At 38.1% G+C, this 21,003-nt stretch overlaps 1 protein-coding gene across 4 annotated transcripts in view; it reads left to right on the top strand.

The window, feature by feature from the left end:
• Nucleotides 1-21,003, top strand: part of LOC126375286 (homeobox protein homothorax) — a 368,740-nt gene that overhangs the window by 21,598 nt on the left and 326,139 nt on the right. For all 4 annotated transcript variants that reach the window (XM_050022221.1, XM_050022219.1, XM_050022220.1 and 1 more), the window contains exons 2-3: nt 2,917-3,089; nt 7,550-7,691. In XM_050022221.1, coding sequence (XP_049878178.1) covers nt 2,917-3,089; nt 7,550-7,691 — 315 coding nt within the window. The remainder of the gene's footprint in view (nt 1-2,916; nt 3,090-7,549; nt 7,692-21,003) is intronic.

Raw genomic sequence — 21,003 nt, 5'->3', positions numbered from 1 at the left:
AAGACACGACGTTAACATTTTCTTTAATCTGTTCCATGTAAGCTCTTCTTGGTCTTCCCTTTCCTCTCTTTCCTTCTAGCTTTCCTTCTATGATGTTTTTAATAATGTCGTCGTGTCTATAGGTGTCCAATCATCTTGCCTCTTCTGTCCTCAATAATGTTAAAAAATGTTGCTATTAGACATTAAGTCATTTTTATTTTTATTTTATTTATTTTATACTTATACAAGACTTCCGAACCACGGAGGAGCTCGAGATGAAAACTTTTTTTTTGTGGTCACCCATCCTATGACCGGCCTTTGCGAAAGTTGCTTAACTTCAACAATCGCAGACCGAGCGCGTTTACCGCTGCGCCACCGAGCTCCTCCAGAGAACCCTTACACTCGGTTACATGAGTTGCGCCAATGTGCTTTTAGACTCTCTGATATGAATTTTAAGTATTTTTTTTTTATTTTTTTTTTGCTATCGCTCCCATGTATTGTTTACTTAGCGCTAGCCCCATGCGGGACTAAGTAGCGAGGTAACAAGATACTTGCCTGCAACAGAACCTTATTTACTGCACAGCATTGAGTAGGTGCGGTATGTTATGCATACCTATAGCTATTAAGACCTGGGGTCTGCATGGTTACGCTATCGCGCGCGACGCGACATATATAACGCGGGATTCGAGCAATTGGCGCAGCTTATGAAAACGATGATTAACGTCTGTACGTCTATGCGATATATTATGTCGCGGCGCGATAATTTAGTTAGTTAAAAAATATTTTTTTGTTCTTCCTTAGTTTTAAAGAAATAAAGAAAGTACTTATTCAGAGGAGGCTACAGTAACAATACAAAAACATCATCACCCGATTATCCGAAAGTAAAATCATCCGTGCTTCGGGAGACACGTTAAGCCGTTAGTCCCGGTTACTACTTACTGATGTAAGTATGTAGTCGTTACATGAGCCATGTCAGGGGCCTTTGGCGGGTCAATAGTAACCCTGACACCAGGGTTGATGAGGTTGTTACTCCACCTCACAACCCACACGATAGAAGAAGAACATAAATGTCATTATATTTAACGCTATTTACATCACAATTACATTTATCTTCAAAACATTTTGTCTTACGTCAATTATTTTCGTGTTGCTGACCTTATAACCCGCCCAACCCACAGAATATGAAATTCTTTACTTTTTAAACAAAGCTTCCAAATGTTTATTCATAAGTTTACAATGTCTGTATTAGATAACGTTATAATTTTACCCATTTTAACGTTGACTGCAATTCAACTTATTAGCATTTTTAAGGCAGTGACGCGGTTGGGTGTGTCTGACTCTCATTTGAAAGGTTGTGGATTCGAATCTCGATTGGGAAAGATAACGAAAAAAATATACATTTATTATGGGAATCGACAGCCCATTAACGTCCCCCAGCAGTGGGGCACGGGCCTTCCCTATGGATGGATAGGGAGATCGGGCCTTAAACCACCACGCGGGCCCAGTGCGGATTGGTGGTTATTAACGACTGCTAATGCAGCCGAGACCAACGGCTTAACGTGCCTTCCGAAGCACGGAGGAGCTCGAGATGAAAACTTTTTTGTGGTCACCCATCCTATGGCCGGCCTTTGCGAAAGTTGCTTAACTTCAACAATGTGTGTGGAATTGGTGGAATTCCCAAGTGGAATTTATTGTCGGAAAATTTATAAAAACTAGAGTTTTTTAATAGTGTTCAGTTCCATACTTTTGCGATGGAAATTTTCATACATACCTATATCCCATTGTGGTGGGTAGAGATCACTGAATTCCACTTAAGTACCTAAGAACCCCTACACTCGGTTAATTATCCATACTTTCTTGTAACCCTGAAAGGGATTTAGCGTGATGATAGATAGAATGGGTATGTAATCATGTTTTTTTTAAATAACAATTGTAATCCTGATCATATCGATGTTAGTTACTGATAATTAATGTTTTAAAAGTATTAAATGACTAAACAACATGTCGTGATTTTTTTTAAATCTCTAATCTATTCTATTGCTTGTTAAAATAAGGTATTTAAATTGATTTAATTATTAAAGAACACAGATATAAAAAAAAATAAAATATATGTATAAGTATATAATAGAAAAAATATTAAACCGGTGATTTTTATTTTTTACAAATAAAATACTAGAATACAAAATAAAATAACTTATATCTCGCGTACGGAACCCTCGGTATGTTGTCCGGCGCGCACTTGGCGGGTTTTTATAAACCCAACAATTAAAAGGTACAAAAAGTAATAAAACGGCTTACATTTTGAATATTTATAAAATAGTTAAGTCATCAGATGACTATCGGACGTCAATTAAGTTCTTTGAGCTTTTAAACTAAGGGTTGCTTTTAACCTGACAGCTTTTGTCTTAAAACTATTAAGTCACTTAACTCACAGTGAGATGTGGGATCATGCTAATGTTTCAAGTGTTTATAGATGGGAAATATTGAAAGCCGTGGTAGCCCAGTTGGTACAACGCTTGCCTCTTACTTTGAGGTCGCAGGTTCGAATCCAGCACAGGCCTAAACCAATGACTGTCGAATTTGTTTTCGAATTCATGTTTGGATCATAAATGATTATCACCTGCTCAGCGGTGAAGGTAAACATCGTGAGGAAATCCACATTCCCGAGAAATGCATTTTCGGAGGTATGTGACCTAACCTGTATCGGGCTGGTTTTTCGTTCGTGGGTTGGAAGGTCAGATAGGCAGTCGTTTCTGTAAAAAACCGGACCTGTCAAATCTTTAGGTTAGGTAAGCGGACCCTGTGACAAACGGGATAATGCTAGGGGGATGACTATTATTGTCGAATTAGTTTTAGAATTCATGTTTGGATCATAAATCATCATCACGTGTTCAGAATGAAGGAAAATATCGTGATTTTTTAAATTTTTTTTTACAGTACGACGAAAGCCTCCACGGCGGAGGCTACATGGAGGGCGGCGCGATGCACTACGAGCACCGCCTTGCCCACGCGCACCTCCCGCCGGTGCACTACCCCCCGCCCGCCGCGCCGGCGCACGCGCTGCCCGGCGAGCCGCTCGTCCACAAGCGGGACAAAGACGCCATATACGGGTGAGTGTGTGGTAACGTGTGATTTTATAACTAGACTCTCTCCCTCTTCTATCGTGTGGGTTGTGAGGTGGAGTACCAGCCCCATCAACCCTGGTGTCAGGGTTACTATTGAGCCGGCAAAGGCCGCTGACATGGCTCATGAAATGACTACTAACTTACATCAGTAAGTAGTAACCGGGACCAACGGCTTAACATGCCTTCCGAAGCACGGATCATCTTTCTTTCGGACAATCAGGTGATCAGCTGGTAATGTCCTATAACCAAACTAGGGATCACTAAGTGATTTTGATTCCCACCGGGATTTGAACTCGGGACCTCCGGATCGTGAGCCTACACTGACTAACAACTAGACTTAGATAAAAAGAAATAAACTACCTATAGACTTCATCATCATGAGTCAGCCCGCATCATCCCACTGCTGGGTATAAGTCTCTTCCATTTGGCACCACTCTTTCTGGTCCTGAGCTAACCTCATCCACAGCTTTCCCGCCGTCGCAACGACATCCGATCATTCACTTGATATCAGCTCAGAATCATGGTCTGAATCATCATCCTCACTATTCTTTACGATGTCACTAACATCCTGTATATAGCTTAATTATAATAGTAAAACTATATTACATCATAAAGTAGATAATTTTATCTATTTCTCATCCCTCTATATTTACACGACCCTTCAACTTAAAGATCTTAAACACAAAACTTGGTCCAACTTACCCTTGAGTTAATAAGCTTTTATAATTCTATCCCTTTGTTATTATTTAGTGCATAAGATCTCAGATAGGTCGGTGTGGCGCGACCTTTGGCGCTTGAGTGGTGCTTAGCTCTGTATCTTTCATATCAGATCAAAACTTGTCAAGAAATTATAAGGAGCTTCTGGTGGTAAAGGCGAGGTGGCATTGATAGCGAGATGCGGAAATCAAATAGAGTTATGAAGGATATTAATAGGGTGGACACTACCCTACCTTACTAGTCAAATCAGTTACATTTTACTAAACGTCAAAACACGAAATTACTATGGTGTACTTACGAAAAAGCAACTTGAGATGTCATAGAAAAACGTGACAAAATGTCGCACTTATTATTAAGTACATTTTTCTTTATTAAAATTCATAAATACGTTAAATAGAAAAAATATATTTTTTTGTCACTATATTTGTTTAGGTCTATCTTTATTTGGTAATCAGAATTTCATAATTTATCTCTGACCTAGGAAATCACCCAATTCTCTATTCGAAGATTTTAATAACTAAGTATTTACAGCACAAACATATATTTTATTATTAAGCACATTATATAATTGGGTAGTTTCCAAAGTCAAAGATAAATTATGAAATTCTGATTACTAAATAAAGACAGATCTAAAGGTGGCAAAAAACCTTTTCTTTTGACTATTCAACTATTAACTAACTAACAACTAACTTAACTAAGCTAACTTTTATTTAACTTATTTATGAATTTTAATAAAGAAAAATGTAATAATAAGTGCGATTTTTTGTTACAATTTCTATGACGTCACAGGTTGCTTTTTCATACAAATTCCATAGTAATTTTGTGTTTTGACGTTTAGTAAAAAGTAACTGATTTGACTAGTTGGAAACTAGCATACTCTACGCAGAATCTACGACTGCGATTTCTTACGTACAGTCATGAGCAATATAATGTACCCACTTTAGGATTCTGTCGCACTAACATATTTGACATTTAGTGAGACTTACAGTTCAATTTGTCAAAAAAGTTACTGTGACATGGTACCAAAGTGTATACATATTAATGCTCGTGACCGTACTTCCTGTATTTTAAACCTGGTGTTTAATTCAAACTTATGAAGTCTTTTTTTTGACGTGACTTATTGTAGATTTGCCGCAGATGGCATAAACTACTTGGCCGGTGTTCACGACATACAATTTTATAATCTGTGCCAACTATATACTCTATGTACATTCGTACCATTCATTCTCCCCTTCCAAATAAAGACGCGAACGGAGCTGCAAGTAATTTCAGTTTTTTATTTAATTTCACCGAAAATCTAAGTGCTTCCCTGTTCAGCCGGACTAATGGGGAGCGCTGAAGGCTCTCACCCGCTTATAAAGTCCAAATCAGTGGTTTAGAGCCTAAGCCGGGATTTGTACCCGTGACACACCCGTGGGCCATGTTTATGTATGGAGATAAGTAACATAAACTTAATTATGCACATTCCTTCGAGCTAGTCAATAGTTTTTGTCCATTAATAATCATGTAGTGTAATGGCAGGTGTATTGGACGCGGAAATGTTCATTAGACCATCTTATTAGCATAATATGGTCAAACGGTAAAAAAAAAATAAAAAAAAAACAGTAGGATTAGGCCCCTGTGCTGAGAGGTTTTCTAGCCACGTGTTTCCCTCAGCGTTACAGATTCCGATGTGGTAGTAGTTTTACAGCTAGTTACATAATAATTGTTATTTAATTTAATTTTTGACGTTCAAAAAGCGCTATGTAAGCCGATTTTGAAAATTTCGTCATTTCGCAAAATGATATGGCTGAGGAGAAGATTAAAAGTTATTTAATAACTAGAGGAATAAAAACACCAGACATTTTTATCATTTAAGTAATCATAAATCTTATAATAAGCATTTTTACGTAAAGTAAGCTTCACATGAGCTTTAAATTTATTTTCTGACAAATTCAAAATATTATCTGGTATTTTATTGTAAAAACGTAACCCCAAAAAAGATGAATTTGATTAAAGACAGTAGTTTCATAAAATTTGCTTTTTTTTTTGGCGTGACTTATTGTAGATTTGCCGCAGATGGGAACTACTTGGCCGGACAAATGGGGAGCGCTGAAGGCTCTCACCCAGTACAACGTTTCATAAAATTTGCGCTATTATTATTGTTATAGGTAGATCATTATCAAATGCGTATGATCGCTGATGTGTGAAGTAAAAACCATAGTTATTCACGTACAGTCCGCATAAAAAGTGGTACCGTTCGCACTAGAGGCGATACTCTATAAATTGCATTTTAATTGCTATTTAGCTGAGTGCATGGCTGTATAAAAAACGTTTCTCATACTAAAAGAGGATTAAAAAAAGTTTTTGACCTTTGTACCAGCGGTGTGGAAATCCCGAGAGGTATAGTTTAGTTATAAAATTACTTTTATAACTATAATTACTTATGTTTGTATGGTAGACTATTTTTTTAATTCCGGCCTAGACGGTAATTCTATCTGCGGCCTACAAGTTACAGTCAGGCCAAAAAACTCTTTTTTCCATTAAACTTGGTTATAATAATACTTCAGACATCATCATCTCCTTAAAGTTACCCCGTTTTCACAGGGTCCGCTTACCTAACCTGAAGATTGATAGGTCCGGTTTTTTTATAGAAGCGACTGCTTGTCTGATCTTCCAACAAGGCAAAACCAGCCCAATACAGGTTAGGTCACATACTTCCGAAACGCATTTCTCTAGTATGTGGTGTTTCCTCACGATATTTTCCTTCACGGGTGAGTACGTTTAAACATGAATTCGGAAACAAGTTCGAAAATCATTGGTGTAGGCCTGTGCTAGGACTCAAATCTGTGACCTCAAACTGAGAGTCATTTTAACTTCAGACATATCCTTAGAAATACGTCTACTAAGCGTCAGCGCAGACCAAGAGTATTGAAGAGGCGATTTGTACTTCTTTTATTTTTTTATATGCAATAAGAGATGATGACAAACTATAACATCTCCTCCACTAAAGCCCTACCTCTTTGGCAGTATGTCGATGGTATCAGTGTCACGTATGCGCCCGCGCATCTAATCTTGCATCTGACACGCGAGAGGTCGCCGTATCGAGCCTTTTGTTTTTTAATCTATGGCGCATCTCTATCCTAATTGATCTTTGACTTTTTACTTCATTAATGAAGTTTAAATAGAGGGTATTTCAATAATTTTATGCTTGCCTACACGGGGATTTGAAGTGATTTCTTGTGTAGTGTAGTCAGTTGTTTCGTAGGAAGGTGGCTTTAACCGACTTGAAAAGAGAAAAGGATCCGGCTGTTTTTTTTATTCACTGGGTATAATGGCTTGTAGTAATAGACAAAGAAAAATTTACTATTTCTATACCGCGTGTTGTTTAAAAGGTAAACAATTCCTTCTCTATCCAAATCATTACATCACTAACTTAAGAGCCACACTTTTGTCGGTGTAGCATTCTCCATGCTACTTTTTTAGGAAAATGGAGCAGTGGTTTCCCTCTTGCCTTCCGCCCCGCAGCACTCTGTCTGATGCGAGTGGGATGGCGCCCAGAGTAGTCTATTTCAAAACCGGACCAGGACTCCTGTCCTCCGCTTCTGAATAGTACTGACAGTTACTGCTGCTCTCGATCAGAAGTCATAAATCACTGATAAGTATTTTTCAGTGAAAAAAAAAATACTTTAACAACGACTATACTAACTCTATTCAGTGAGCTTACCAGAAACTGTGATTTCTTCCAGGCACCCCCTATTCCCCCTGCTGGCGCTGATCTTCGAGAAGTGCGAGCTGGCAACGTGCACCCCCCGAGACCCGGGGGTCGCGGGAGGAGACGTATGCTCGTCCGAGTCCTTTAACGAGGACATCGCTGTCTTCAGCAAACAGGTATGTCTGTCTGGTTGACGGGTTAAGTGACTGGTTGACTAAGTAACCCACTGTTATACTGAATACAAAACTTTTGTGACTGACTGGTTGATATTAGGCCGGACGATTGACTAACTGGTTGATAGTACAAGATACACATAGGTGAGTGGCTGGTTGGGGAGTACACAGTTTGTGACGCACTGGTTGATAATAGTCAGGATGGGTGACTGACTGGTTGATAGCAGATGAGATGGGTGAGGGTCGTTGATATGGATCGTCATCGTCATCAGATAAATTACTGACGAAATAAATTGATGGTTGACTAGATAGCTGACTGTACACTGAATTAGTCACTAAGTAAGCAGTTGATTGCCGTGATTTCGTGATTATTATTTGATAATTCGGTGGATCATTGAATTAAATGTCCAGATGCCTGACTGGTTGGATGTTTCAATTCAGTTGATTACTGATTGATATTGTAATTGTTCTATCGCGTGTTAAAACTTTATAACAACCTGACAAGTATTTTAAATGTCCTCTTTTTACCAAGCGGTTACAATAAGTAAGAAATCAATTTATTGTAGTTACTTACCTACAAATTAAACGTAGGTTTTGTTCGTTAAAAGCGGTTAAAATTCAGCAATATCAGATAGGTTTTTAAAATCAAAACGAGGCGAGGGCTCACAACCGCCACAATAATTTGATTTCATTTCCACCGAACAAAAATAGTGGAAAACGGCGCGGAATACACGAAAAATCCGGCGATTCGTAATAAAAATCCATGCGCCCGATCTCGGTCCATGCGCAAAACCCATTCACCGACCAGCGAAAATTACTCCCAAAAGAGAATTCCGAACGGAATAACTTGGTACGCGCACCTGCGTCCATTACCCATCAGAATTAAAAAGTAAAAAAAGCGCGCGAACGCATTCGAATATTAAAATGTCGCGCGCAAAATGGCGACTCGTAAATCAGTAGCCGCAATTTCTTCGGGATAATGCTTTAATAACTATAAAGTGTAATTAGTAACGGTAAATCTGCGGCGATTGGATTGTAGGCGTTCGTTATCGATTGTTTACGCGCTTTTCCGTCGCGCTATTTGCCCGATCGTCTCGATTCAATCGCGAATGCTTGTTTGTACGCAAATTTGATCGTAAAGTAAATTAACTCTCGTATCGGCCGTCAATCGATTCGACGCGATTTTATATTAATTTCTGAAGGCCGTTGGGAGCCACAACACGTGCATTTAATAAAAAAAAAATAAGGAGAATTCTTTCCACTTTGGACAAGAAAATAAAAGTTAAAAGTTCTAGTAACAAAACTACCTTTAGGGTGATTTATGGGACATTAGAGAAGAGAAACAGAACCGGGTCTTTTCAGGCGTGTCCGGTGAAACAAAAAAGTGTCCCTTTTGGAAAAAAAGACGTTTTGGTTCTTGGAAGGGCTATATCTATCTCGTATAGATACTTCAAAGCAGGAAATATTTTATAAAAAGCGATCGTAAACGTAAATACTGCATTTAATCGGTACTCCATTGCGGTCGAATAATAACATGACGAGGCAAATCAACATAGTAACACCTATTATTTGGCTAACAAAAAAGCCACTAAATGGAGTCATTTTATAACAATTCGGTTGTAAAACGGGTAATCTGGCAAACCGACAATCAAGGACCGTGTATTTTTAACAAATTTATAATACCACAATTACATTGTGGGTTTTCTTTTTTCGACAATAGGCACAATAGGCGTTGACATGTTGCGGTGGCGTAATTTAAAAAATAAAACGTCTTCAACATGGCGGTTTTATATCAATTTCGACGTCGGAAGTGACTTAGTAAGAGCGTACATTGATATTAAGTTTCACTTTTTAACTGCTATAATAATATTATTGATTCGTTATCAGTCAAAGACTTCATTGTAAGTTAATTATTGAAATTAATATGTATTTATAGTCGTTTTATTGTGGATAGTCGCGACCTTATGGCCTGAGATAACTTGCACAGATATGTCATGTCATGGAACTGACCATAGTTGTTATTTATTACTTTGTATTGACATAGGCCGTTGGAACTCAGCTGTGTGACAAACAGATATAATTCACGCCATTATCCCGTTCGGTGTGGGCAGAGCCATTTAAAAGTGTAATATTTTGAGCTATAGGTAGATAGCCCATTGTAGATAGAGTATTTCGCGAATTTTTTCCTAAATACGCTTTATATTTTTTGGAAAAAAAAAACTTTTTGCTAGTAGCATAATCCCTTTATAGACTCATACTATGTTTTCTTTTCTCCAAAATCGAACAGAGAACCTTTTTTTGACGTGATTTCTTGAAGATTTCCAGCTGATAGCACTAACTCCGGGGAAGTCAACTGTATCGTACATGAATAACAGAAATCAGCATCGTCGCCTGTGTAAGTGATATCGCTATAAAAATGCATATCAGGCGATTAGGTTGTAACATGTCACATTTATCATGTATTTAGACAAGTAATGCGTACGAGTTTTAATTACGGCAATAAACCGTTTATCGGCCGCGGTGGCATGAGAAATCGACACAAAAGAGATAATGCAACCTCTTGCTCTAACGTCTAATAAAGTGAGTTGTACACAGACACAGAATTATCATAAAATGATCAGGGAATTCGGTCGTGTACTAGCTAGGTTCAAGATAAATTATAAAATTCTGATTACTAAATAAAGACAGGTCTAAAACTAATGAAAAACATTTTTTTTTCTATTTAACTTATTTATGAGTTTTAAGCAAGGAAAACGTAATAATAAGTCCGACATTTTATCACGTTTTTCTATGACGTCACAGTGTGCTTTTTAACATAACAAATACTTTATTGTACAAACAGGAAAAAACAAAATACAAAACAAAAGAAATAAATAGAGTACAATAGGCGGCCTTTTAATACAAATTCCGTAGTAAATTCGTGTTTTGACGTTTAGTGAAAAGTAAGTGTCTTATTAGCTGGAAACTAGAAAATGACCTCAGAATGCCTCTCAGACGCAGAAGTAGGTCCTGGCGTGCTAGAAAGCGTTGGAGAGACGATTTGGATGGTTTTGACAAAGAGAGGAGAGATATTGCTTGGGATAGCGAAGGATGGAAAAGGCGGAGGTCTTTGCCCAGCAAAGAAAAAAAAATACACAAGGAGATTTGGATGCCGATATGTCATACTTGTCGTTAATGTACACGCACACTCAACCGCAACCATCTTTTGTAATAGAAAAAAATATAACTTTAGAACCATGTCGCATTCACTTTTTTAACAAATTGAAAGGAAAGTCTCAATAAATGTCAAATAATGGTAACGCGACAGAGTTCTATTTAGACAGCCTGGCCGTACGGTTATGTTCGATCTTGCCTTTATATCTTTCTTGGAAGATCGACTTGTTATACGTTTAATCATCGCGTCTGTATCGGCCCTAACCGCGTCCATAACTCATCGACACACGAAATAAATCATAAACGGTAAAGTGTTTATTTTCGACGTACTTAATAATGTTATAAATTTATTTAAGTGGTGTTCTGCGATTGTGGTGATTGATAGAGTGCTCTCGGTGTGATACTGCCCTCATTGGGTGTCACGTTCAGGGTGGTCAAAAAGACCACATGGAAACAATTCATCTAAAACAACAATTATGACAATTTGACATTCGCGCATATAAAAGTAAGTGCGCAATGCGAACAAAAACAGACAGTTTTTTGTTTTGACAGTTGTCAAAAAATGTCGAATTGCTTCTATGTTGCCTTTTAAACCTACCAAAATTATTAGTTTAGTTTAAAATACACTTAAACAAGTACTCCCGGTTTCCGAGTAGCAGTATAACCCGACAGCGTTACGAAGTACCGCGCGCTAATATACGTAATAAGACGATGCGTACTTTCTTAATTTGACAGGATTTTATTGAATGTATATTATACCGCTGTGTACGAATGTATAGCTAAATAAGCGCCTAGTTTCGCCGCATTTTTGTATCAAGCGCTGTATCTACGGTAGTGGGAAATCAATGAGTTTCGGCCAAAATTGCAGATACGAGTACGTCAGTTCGCGACATACTATATTTACCTATGTTAGGACTTAGTATCAAAAGAAACTGGTTTTCTAATCACTTGCGGCTCATTAGGGTTCACGAGAAGTTTATGAATGTATGTCCCAACACGTCGAAGTCGAGTGACGTCATCATGTTAGACAAACGCTCTTTTTGTCATGTCGGTTAAATTATATTACGTCACTTAACCAGTTTTCCTAATTGGTAAATTATACGCTGCGCCAACGGTTTGTTTGCAGAAACGCAAGCATAGGTGACATTTATGTGTTTTTTACTATTAGGGGTTGTAAAAATAAATTTAAGTAATCTACTATTTTCCCTCATAAATTCAAGTAATTTAAAATGAAAATAGTGAAGTTATAATTCAGTTGAAATATGCGCACGGCAGTGCTAACGCCAAGTTCATGCGGTATTTATTCCGTAACGCACTCCTGAGCAATCAAATGACGCTTGACCTTTTTTAAAAACATCATCTTATTATTTTTAATTTATGAAATGCTAAAGGGAAAATTACCGGTCACAGAGCTAAGTCTAGATGATGTTTTATCATATAATGACAAGTAATTAATTATAATTGCCGGTATTTTAATTGACAATCGCGAGGGGCAAGCGGATCGATCTAACGCAATTTCTTGCTTCACGGTTATAATTTCTCGTGGACTATTATATCTGATCGTTGTTTTGATTTTGATGGCTTTATGGAGTGAAAATTGTAGCGTAGTATGTTAGCACGGCAGTAAAATGTGCAAATTAAGACTATAAAAATTTCATCACAATGCAAATCGTATATAGAAAGTGCTGTTTTCTTCTGTATCTTACAATGTATTTGTTAGCGCATCGGCCAGAAGGAATGCACTTTTGAATATTTTCCTTTTATAGAACTAGTTTTATAGATAGGCATGATTGTTATGCATTATTAAACTGAATGTATCTCTATTAGTACGGCCTAGAAACGTGGCATTATTCGCGACGCATGCGTGTTTTTCATCACCGTTCTCACAGCGCTGTAATTACGGAAGACGTCTTCTAAACGACAAGTCTTATTGGCAATTATGACTGTTTTCTGCGATTGTTACGATACTCGTAATTGGTGATTGAACTCTGGAATAATAATGACATTCCAATTGCTTCCGTGGAGCGCTGGTTAAGTAGACTTGGCTCGTCTGAAATGTATCCATTTTTTGTGTGATAATTTCAACGACGAATACGATCTATTACGAAATGTCTCTAACTTTAACATTGATCTGTGGTAAAGATTTATAATGTACTAGCTTTTGCCCGCGACTTCGTCCGCGTGGCGTGTTATAAAAGAGAGATATTTTTCATACAAGAGGATTTTCCCACTAATTCCCGTTCCCGTGGGAATTTCGGGAATTCCTTTCTTAGTGCACCTCTACGGTGCCTAAGCTACGTCCTTTCCAAATTTCAAGTGCCTACGTTTAGCCGTTTAGGCTGTGCGTTGATATATCAGTCAGTCAGTTTCTCCTTTTATATATTTAGAAGATGCGACGAAGGAACAGTATGGTATATTTTACGAGTAAGTCCTGGTGACTTACTTCACAATTCCGTTCAGAAATTCTAATGACACACGAACGTAAACTAATGTCTGTATTTGAATTTTCCACTTAGAAACTAAATAATAGCTGACGCAGCTGCAATTAACAGACCTATCATTGAACTATTTCTCGTTATACTTTGAAAAATACACACTGCAATAAAATGTCGATCAGTTAAAAAGTAATAAATTATAAAATAACTACGTGGTACGTAAACAGCGCAGTTTTCTTAACATTAATAACTAGCGTATTTGTAATTACATGGAGCGGGTAGCGCCGCGGTAAAAAACATAGTCGCAACGGATGAGCGCGCGCGCCGCGGCTCAGATGATCTATTTGTAGATATCTCATGATTTACATCGGTTGGGACGTGATTGAAATCTTTTGTTCGCTACCCGGCCGTCTATGCTCGGCGACTTTTACCCACAATACCATCTCAATACAAGAAGATGCGGTCCTGAGAAAACTGTCAGCCTGCCAACTGACTGCTCCTTTGCCATTATCCCGCGCCAATGCCATTGATATTTGTTTACATCTGTCCACGTTTCGTTTAACAGAGTAATTGTCAATTGTCATGGGATTTGGACGCGCAATTTAACCTCTTTGTCGCCATGATCCAATTCAGCGTTTCGCGCCGAAATAAAATAAATAATGGCGGATCGGTCCGCGGGCGCGCAGCTGCGCCGGCGCGGGCGCACCGCGCAATATTCATTAACCGCGCGCGCTAGAGTGGAACCGCGATACGATACGTTTTTTGTCTCTCACTCGCACGCAGCACTTGCATTTTTTTTTCGACAACGCATCGGCGATTTCGTTTTATCGTCCCCATCGAGTGGTTTTTGTCGTTTGGAATTCCTTACGCATCTTGTTTCGGGTTCGTTTGTGGATAAAGATTGTAGATACTCTCGGTTTCTTTGCCAATTTACGTGGGAAAGGTGCATTTGGTTGGTGAAAACTAGTGGTCTTGAAGCACCTTGTGTTGAGCGCACTCAAGCGGAGGAATAACTTTTAAGTAGTTGCATTCCTTTTCATTTTCTTGGTCATTAATTGTGATTTTTATAACGTAGCTCTTTCTATTTATAAAAATAAGTGCGCTGCAAAAACTTTGTTTCTGGAGGAATTGCTATGGATAAAGAAATTTATAAACAAATGAAACCGAGTGCATTATGCACGCCGAGTGGTTATTGCCTTACCAATAACCTACCGACGAGGTTAACGTATTCTTATCATGAAATGGACATAAAAGCCGCATGCACACTGTACCGCCAAGTACTTGTATGAACACGTGATTAAGAGAATTTGCTCTAACCTTTACGTACTGATTGAGGCCCAGCAGCACCATGCGATAGCGTGCGCCACTCAATTAGCGTTTGACACGCCGACCGACTGTCGCGTTTTTGTCCGCTTAAAACGGCATTAATATGCCGATGGACTGAACATTACGTTCTTTCAACACTTTGTTTGATGTCAACGTTCTACTTTTGAACTGACAAAGAACTAGGCTGAATGCATTGGGCCTTTGCTAACACATTTAAAAAAACAAGTTGTGACGCCGATACAAAGTCATCGCGTCGGGAATCGGGAATTATCTAAAATTTTGAAAATGGTATGCAATAATTCGCGGAAGGGACGTTCGTAATTCAAATTCATCCGAGGGTTCGACATTTGAATACGCCAATCGTAACGAGGGGCGTCGTGATTGGTCAGCATCTTTTGGACGTGCCAGGGGTGTTTCATTTATGGTTGAGATTTTAATGTTACGGAATCTTGTATTTTATTTTTAGAATATTATTTTCCCTTAACAGACACTAAAAAAATGCAACATGTATCTTCCCTCCTTTCGTAAATACATTTAATTAGTCAGATAATCCCATTAGTATCTCAGTTTAAAATAATAAAGCTTCGAAAAATCCAAACTTGAAGCTCCCATGACGATTAGCAGTCCGTTTTGGGCCGAAAGCTTGTCCCGCAAAAAGCTCGCCCAGGCTGCTTGGTATGGCGTGCTTTTTGCGCATGTGTCGTCGCGCGACAAAAATGGCGACCAAATGAGTATTAATTCGCACCGGTTAATAATGACATAAATACACTAGGTGCGCGACGGGATGATATAGGGTGTAGCGATTGGGCACTCGCAGCCAGGGGGGTTAAAATGGCCACATCGAAGCAATTCATCTAAGTAAGCAATATTGCAATTTGACATTTGCGCATATAAAAGTAAGTGCAAACAAATGTCAAATAGCAATATTGCTTTCTTAAATGAATTGCTTCAATGTGGCCATTTTAACCCCCCCAGATTGCATTTGTTTTGGTAGATAACTGTATATTATGGGCCTTTCATGATTTTTTCGCGTCGTAGGGAATTATAATCACTAGCACAGGACAGTTATGATCGATTTTCGTTTTGTTTATTACGAATTCGCAGCGTAACTGTCAAATACAACATTATACTTATAAATGGATAAAAAAAAGAACCTTATCTTGTCAATAATGGCAATAGCCTCACCCCGTGTTACATAGGACTTAAAACACAGCTGGCGAGGAGTAGATGTCTATTATATACTATACGCCTCTGCCTACCCCTTCGGGGATCCAGGCGCGATGCTATGTTCTCAATAAACAATGAACACCCTGTGTATAAGTGTGTAATTACAAAGGACACAGGCACATTCCGCGCAACACATCGCGCTCTTTCGCGCCGCCGCCGTCCGTCATTTTGTTGCCATTTGTGAATATCTGCGCAAGAGTGTTGCCAATTGCGACGCTTCGAGGTGTCGGGCTCTTTGACTATTTATAGGGTAAAAAAATGGGGAAATTAGGGGCATTTTGTGCTGTTTTCCTGGGTGGGTGAATGGGCACAGATGGGATCATATTTTTAGTAAAAGGAATCTAACCAAATAGTTCCAAAACAGGAAATTTTGTCAGTATTTCGGAAAAAAAACAAATAAGAAACTAAAAAAAAACTGTTTGTTACATAGGTAATACACGTTTCTAATAATTATTTTCAATTTGAACGTATTTTTCGGGTATGGGTTTCCTCACGATGTTTTCCTTCACCGTTGAGCACGTAATAATTTGTAATCCAAACATGAATTCGAAAAACAATTTCGAAAATCATCGAGTTTGGGTCGAACTTGCGACTTTACACAGTCAAGTGTTGCCAACTGGGCTGCCACGGCTCGGCACGGATAGAGCATTATCTACACCCCAAAAAAAATATTAAAAAGTTTAATCTGTCAATTAATTACACCCCACACTTAACGAAAATTTCGCCTGAAGTCGGTAAAACCATTAAATCCACAATCGATCGCTTAACGTACACGTATAATGCTAAAAATAAAAAAAGTGCTCATTATGTATTTGACAGGAGGGCCAGATCCCTTATGATGGACACCAGTATACCTTGACCTGTCTACCTGTTGAGTAGCACTAATATTTCATATTGCTCACGAAGGTCAAGTTGATTTGGTCGTCCGGGCGGTCGGCCAGAATTTCTCGAGCTTTTGTTTGGTAGGTTTTGTATTAGGGCGAGGGTCTGGGTACTTTGGGGGGTAAATAAGGGTAGATAGGGGTGTGTGAGGGGGAGTGGGACCAGTCAGGAGCAGCTGACAAGGATTAGGGAGTTTTTACCTACAGACATAAGGGTTGGTTTCGGTACCTACTTGCGTCTATAGCCAGCGATGTTTGTAGGTACTTTTCTATTGAGAAATGTAGGTATTTATGTTTTGTTATGGATGGGAGAATGAAATAACATGATACAGAATGCATGTTGGATAGAGGGAGAACGCGTTTAGCTACTTGATCATCCCATAAAAATAGGCATAAAAAATATATTAATTAGGTATAAATGTTAATTTAGACTATTTTGAGAAACTCTTTTGTTGTAGGACAGAAGTGTATAGAATACATATACCTCGTTTTACACAGAAACTACAGAATGACGTTATCGTACACGCGCATCTGTGTGTGTGATGCGCTCAATACGATTGAAGTGTAAAGTAGGACCGAGGGGGTGAGGTAAACCTAGCTCATCCGCTGGTGGGGAGCGGAGAGTTGCCGTTCTATACGTAGTATTATTTAGTTCTATGCCTATACACTCACTCGTCGGTAGCTATGTTTAAGTTCCATCTAATAAGAGCCTATTGCCTATTGCCATTAACCGGGCACAAAAACTTGGAAACCACGTGAATTGATACCACGTACATATTTTAATTCTCATAAACTCGAATTTGTCGTCCTAGTAACTTCTCTGCCCACCCCGTTAGTATACAGACGTGAATTATATCTGTCTGTATGTAATAAAAAAACACAAATTTACATTCCTCCTATTAAAATTTAAAAGTAGATCATAAAAACTAGAATATTAAGTATTCGGAACAGGAATCGAACCCCATAAACCATAACTGGAGGCAGCCGACATCACCCACTGAACAGGGAGGGTGCATTATTGAAATTAATGTTACTGCAATGATAATCCTGTTTCCGTGCTTTAGACATATATCTACCTACTGTAGGTATCTGTCTATCTATAGACAAGCGTAAAAGGTAGTTAGTAGTCAACTTATAAGGAAGGTTATTATAAGTTACTTAGTGATTATTTAGAAGACATAAATGCATGGGATTAATTGTCTGGGAACTAATATTAGGCAGCCAAATTACTAAATTGTATAACAGTATTTTTTTTTAAACAACGTCTAGGGCCTTGTGCCGAGGTTTTTCTTGCAGCTTCTTTTCCCCGGCTATACAGGTTGTGAGAAGCTGCAATAGTTTTAGGCGGATGTATTTGAAAATTTAATTTCGAATCAACGCTAAGCAGTAGGTCTGGCCTTTGAGTGAGTATGTAGTCGTTAGTACCCTATGTCAGGGGCCTTTAGCGGCTCAATTAGTAACCCTGACACCAGGGTTGGTGGGGTTGGTAATCCACCTCACAACCCATAGAAGAAACATGGAGATAGTCTTATGAAATGCGTTTCAATTTTACATATTTAAAACTAAAACAATGTCAATCATGAAATACATAGTTAAGTTATATAAAAGAAACATACATAGGTCAGACAGGCAGTCGCTTCTGTAAAAAACCGGACCTGTTAAATCTTCAGGTTAGGTCCCTGTTAAAACGGATTAATGCTAGGGAAATGATTTATGTAAAAGCAACATTATTGTCTTCACCCTGGTTTTCCCCAAAGAAACTCAATTACAATTCAAAACTGTTTATTTATTCAAATACCATTTGAACCGACAATATCGGAAGGTCCAATAATTACAGCATTATACTTTGTAATACGAGTAATAATAAGCCCTAGGCTATCATTTAGTGCCTAGGGAGAGTCCTAGGTCATGTATTATAATACCTAGCCCATGAAATTGCAGGGGTGGGAAACCCTTGATCGTCGTAAATTAGTAATTAATGTGTTGAAATATTCAGGGCGAAAGGTTTTCTACCCCTGACAGGTTGATTGTCATACAGGAAAATTGTTTAGGTATTTTGTAAAACTGGTAATTCAGTACTTCCATGCGAGTAGGAAATAGCCCTTTAAATGTAATAATTTTATTATGAAATAGTGTTAAAAATATTATTTTTTATAAAATATTATAAAAAAAATACGCTTCAGGTATTAGATCGTCATAAAATGTTTATAGTTTTTGCATAATATACATTTACAAGTAAAACCTACCTACTTAGTATAGTGATAGATTTCAATTTCTACAACCTAATTATCATTGAAACAATCTTCTTCTTCTATCATGTGGGTTGTGAGGTGAATTACCAACTCCATCAACCCTGGTGTCAGGGTTATTATTGAGCCGCCATAGGCACCTGGCATGACTCATGTAACGACTACTCACTTACATCAGTAAGTAACGGGACCAACGGCTTAACGTGCCTTCCGAAGCACGGATCATCTTATTTATTAAAACAATACAACACTCTCTTAACAAGAAAACGTAATAAATCGTAAGAATCTGAATAGTTCATAACAAATAAATGACTATAATTTTAAAACCCTGAGTCTACCCTACGGGTGTTAACTTTAAATATTATATTAACAATAGACAGACAGTCCAACCCGCAGACCAGTTATTAAACATTGCTCCATTAAGCTTTAATTCCCACCCTGCTGGGACTCCAGTGGGGGAAAAAAAATATGCCAAGGGCAAATTGGAATTATGTGACTTTGGGTCCTGTACTATAAAATGCAGCGAAAAAGTCATGTAGGTTTAATAAATATTTTTTGGTGCTTTGATTATTTATTATTCAATATAATAATATATAATATTAAGTATTATTTTTTAATTCATATTTACTGTAAAAAAATAAATAACATTGAAAGATAATAAAATGTTGACATCCTCTGGTTTATAAATACATTGTAGTGACTTTTGAAGTGGGAAGTTATTATACAAAACGCATTATATTTTTTAGTTTATACCTATCGACTTCATAGTAATTTAATTTCGTTCCTAATAGACTTATCGAATAGTAAGAATTCGCTTTTCCATTAGTATAGGACGAGTAGGACTATTGAGAATTTCGTTTTACTGGTAAGTCTAGATGGGTACAAATTTCCCAGTGGTCTTACCAGTAAGTCTATTGGGAAGGAAATTCCCAATAGTTCAACTGGTAAGACTACTCGGTAAGACTACTGGGAATAGGGGGAAAATAACTAATGGAAGTTAAAAATAGTTTTCTAAATTGCAATACTAACAAACGGGTCCCCAAAACTAAAATAAGGGTGTGGAACACACTCAGTTATTCATATTGCGCATTCTATGCGCGTTTATTTTCGTTCAAATAGACGCGCATGTGCAAACCAGCACTGGGCTGAACTATAGCAAAAGAGAACACTAAGAACTATTACAGATGGTCTACATTACATCTGTAATTTTGCAGTTTGACTTCTGCGTCGAAACTGCAAGCTAACTGTATTCGTTACATTACAAATGTATTCGCAGTTGGTTTTCAGTTGGGATACAGTTGGAATACAGTTGGTTTGCAGTCGGGTTACAGTCCCTCTGTAATAGCCCTTATAGCTGCATACTTGAATCTTTTTAAACGCTTTCATACGATATCTTTTTGAATTCTAGGGTGCATTATAAAAGGTACCTATTTATTGAACTTTCTCAATTGTTTAAAATTTGCTTTCTCGTGTTGAAAAACAGTATTTGGTTTGTTTATTTTTAAATCGGCCATGTTTGAGTGCACTCGGGGTTGTGTAAACATGTGGGTTATGAATAACATTGTTTATTTGTTTATTTGCGCTTACCAGAATTTAGGGGGTTCTCAGATAATAGAGAGGATGGTTTTGTTGAAGAATTTCGACTTTTTAACAGACTTTTGTAAAACTACGGCGTCTATTTTAAAAGTGAATTACCTACGCATATAAACTCACGTCCTAAAGAGGACAGACATATATTGTCCTATTGACGGCCTCCGTGGTCCAGTGGTTGAGCATTAGGCCCACGATCCGAAGGTCCCTGGTTGGAATCCCGGTGGGGAAATATCACAAAAATTACTTTGTGATCCCTAGTTTGGTTAGGACATTACAGGCTGATCACCTGATTGTCCGAAAGTAAGATGGTCCGTGTTTCGAACGGCACGTTAAGAAGTTGGTCACGGTTACTACTTACTAATGTAAGTAAGTAGTCGTTACATGAGTCATGTCAGGGGCCTTTGGCGGCTAAATATTAACCCTGACATTAGGGTTGATGGGGTTGGTAATA

Source organism: Pectinophora gossypiella, chromosome 18, assembly GCF_024362695.1.
Source record: "Pectinophora gossypiella chromosome 18, ilPecGoss1.1, whole genome shotgun sequence".
NCBI lineage: Eukaryota > Metazoa > Arthropoda > Insecta > Lepidoptera > Gelechiidae > Pectinophora > Pectinophora gossypiella.
Note: the sequence above shows the minus strand (reverse complement) of the source record. Positions and strands in the feature narration are given on the sequence as shown.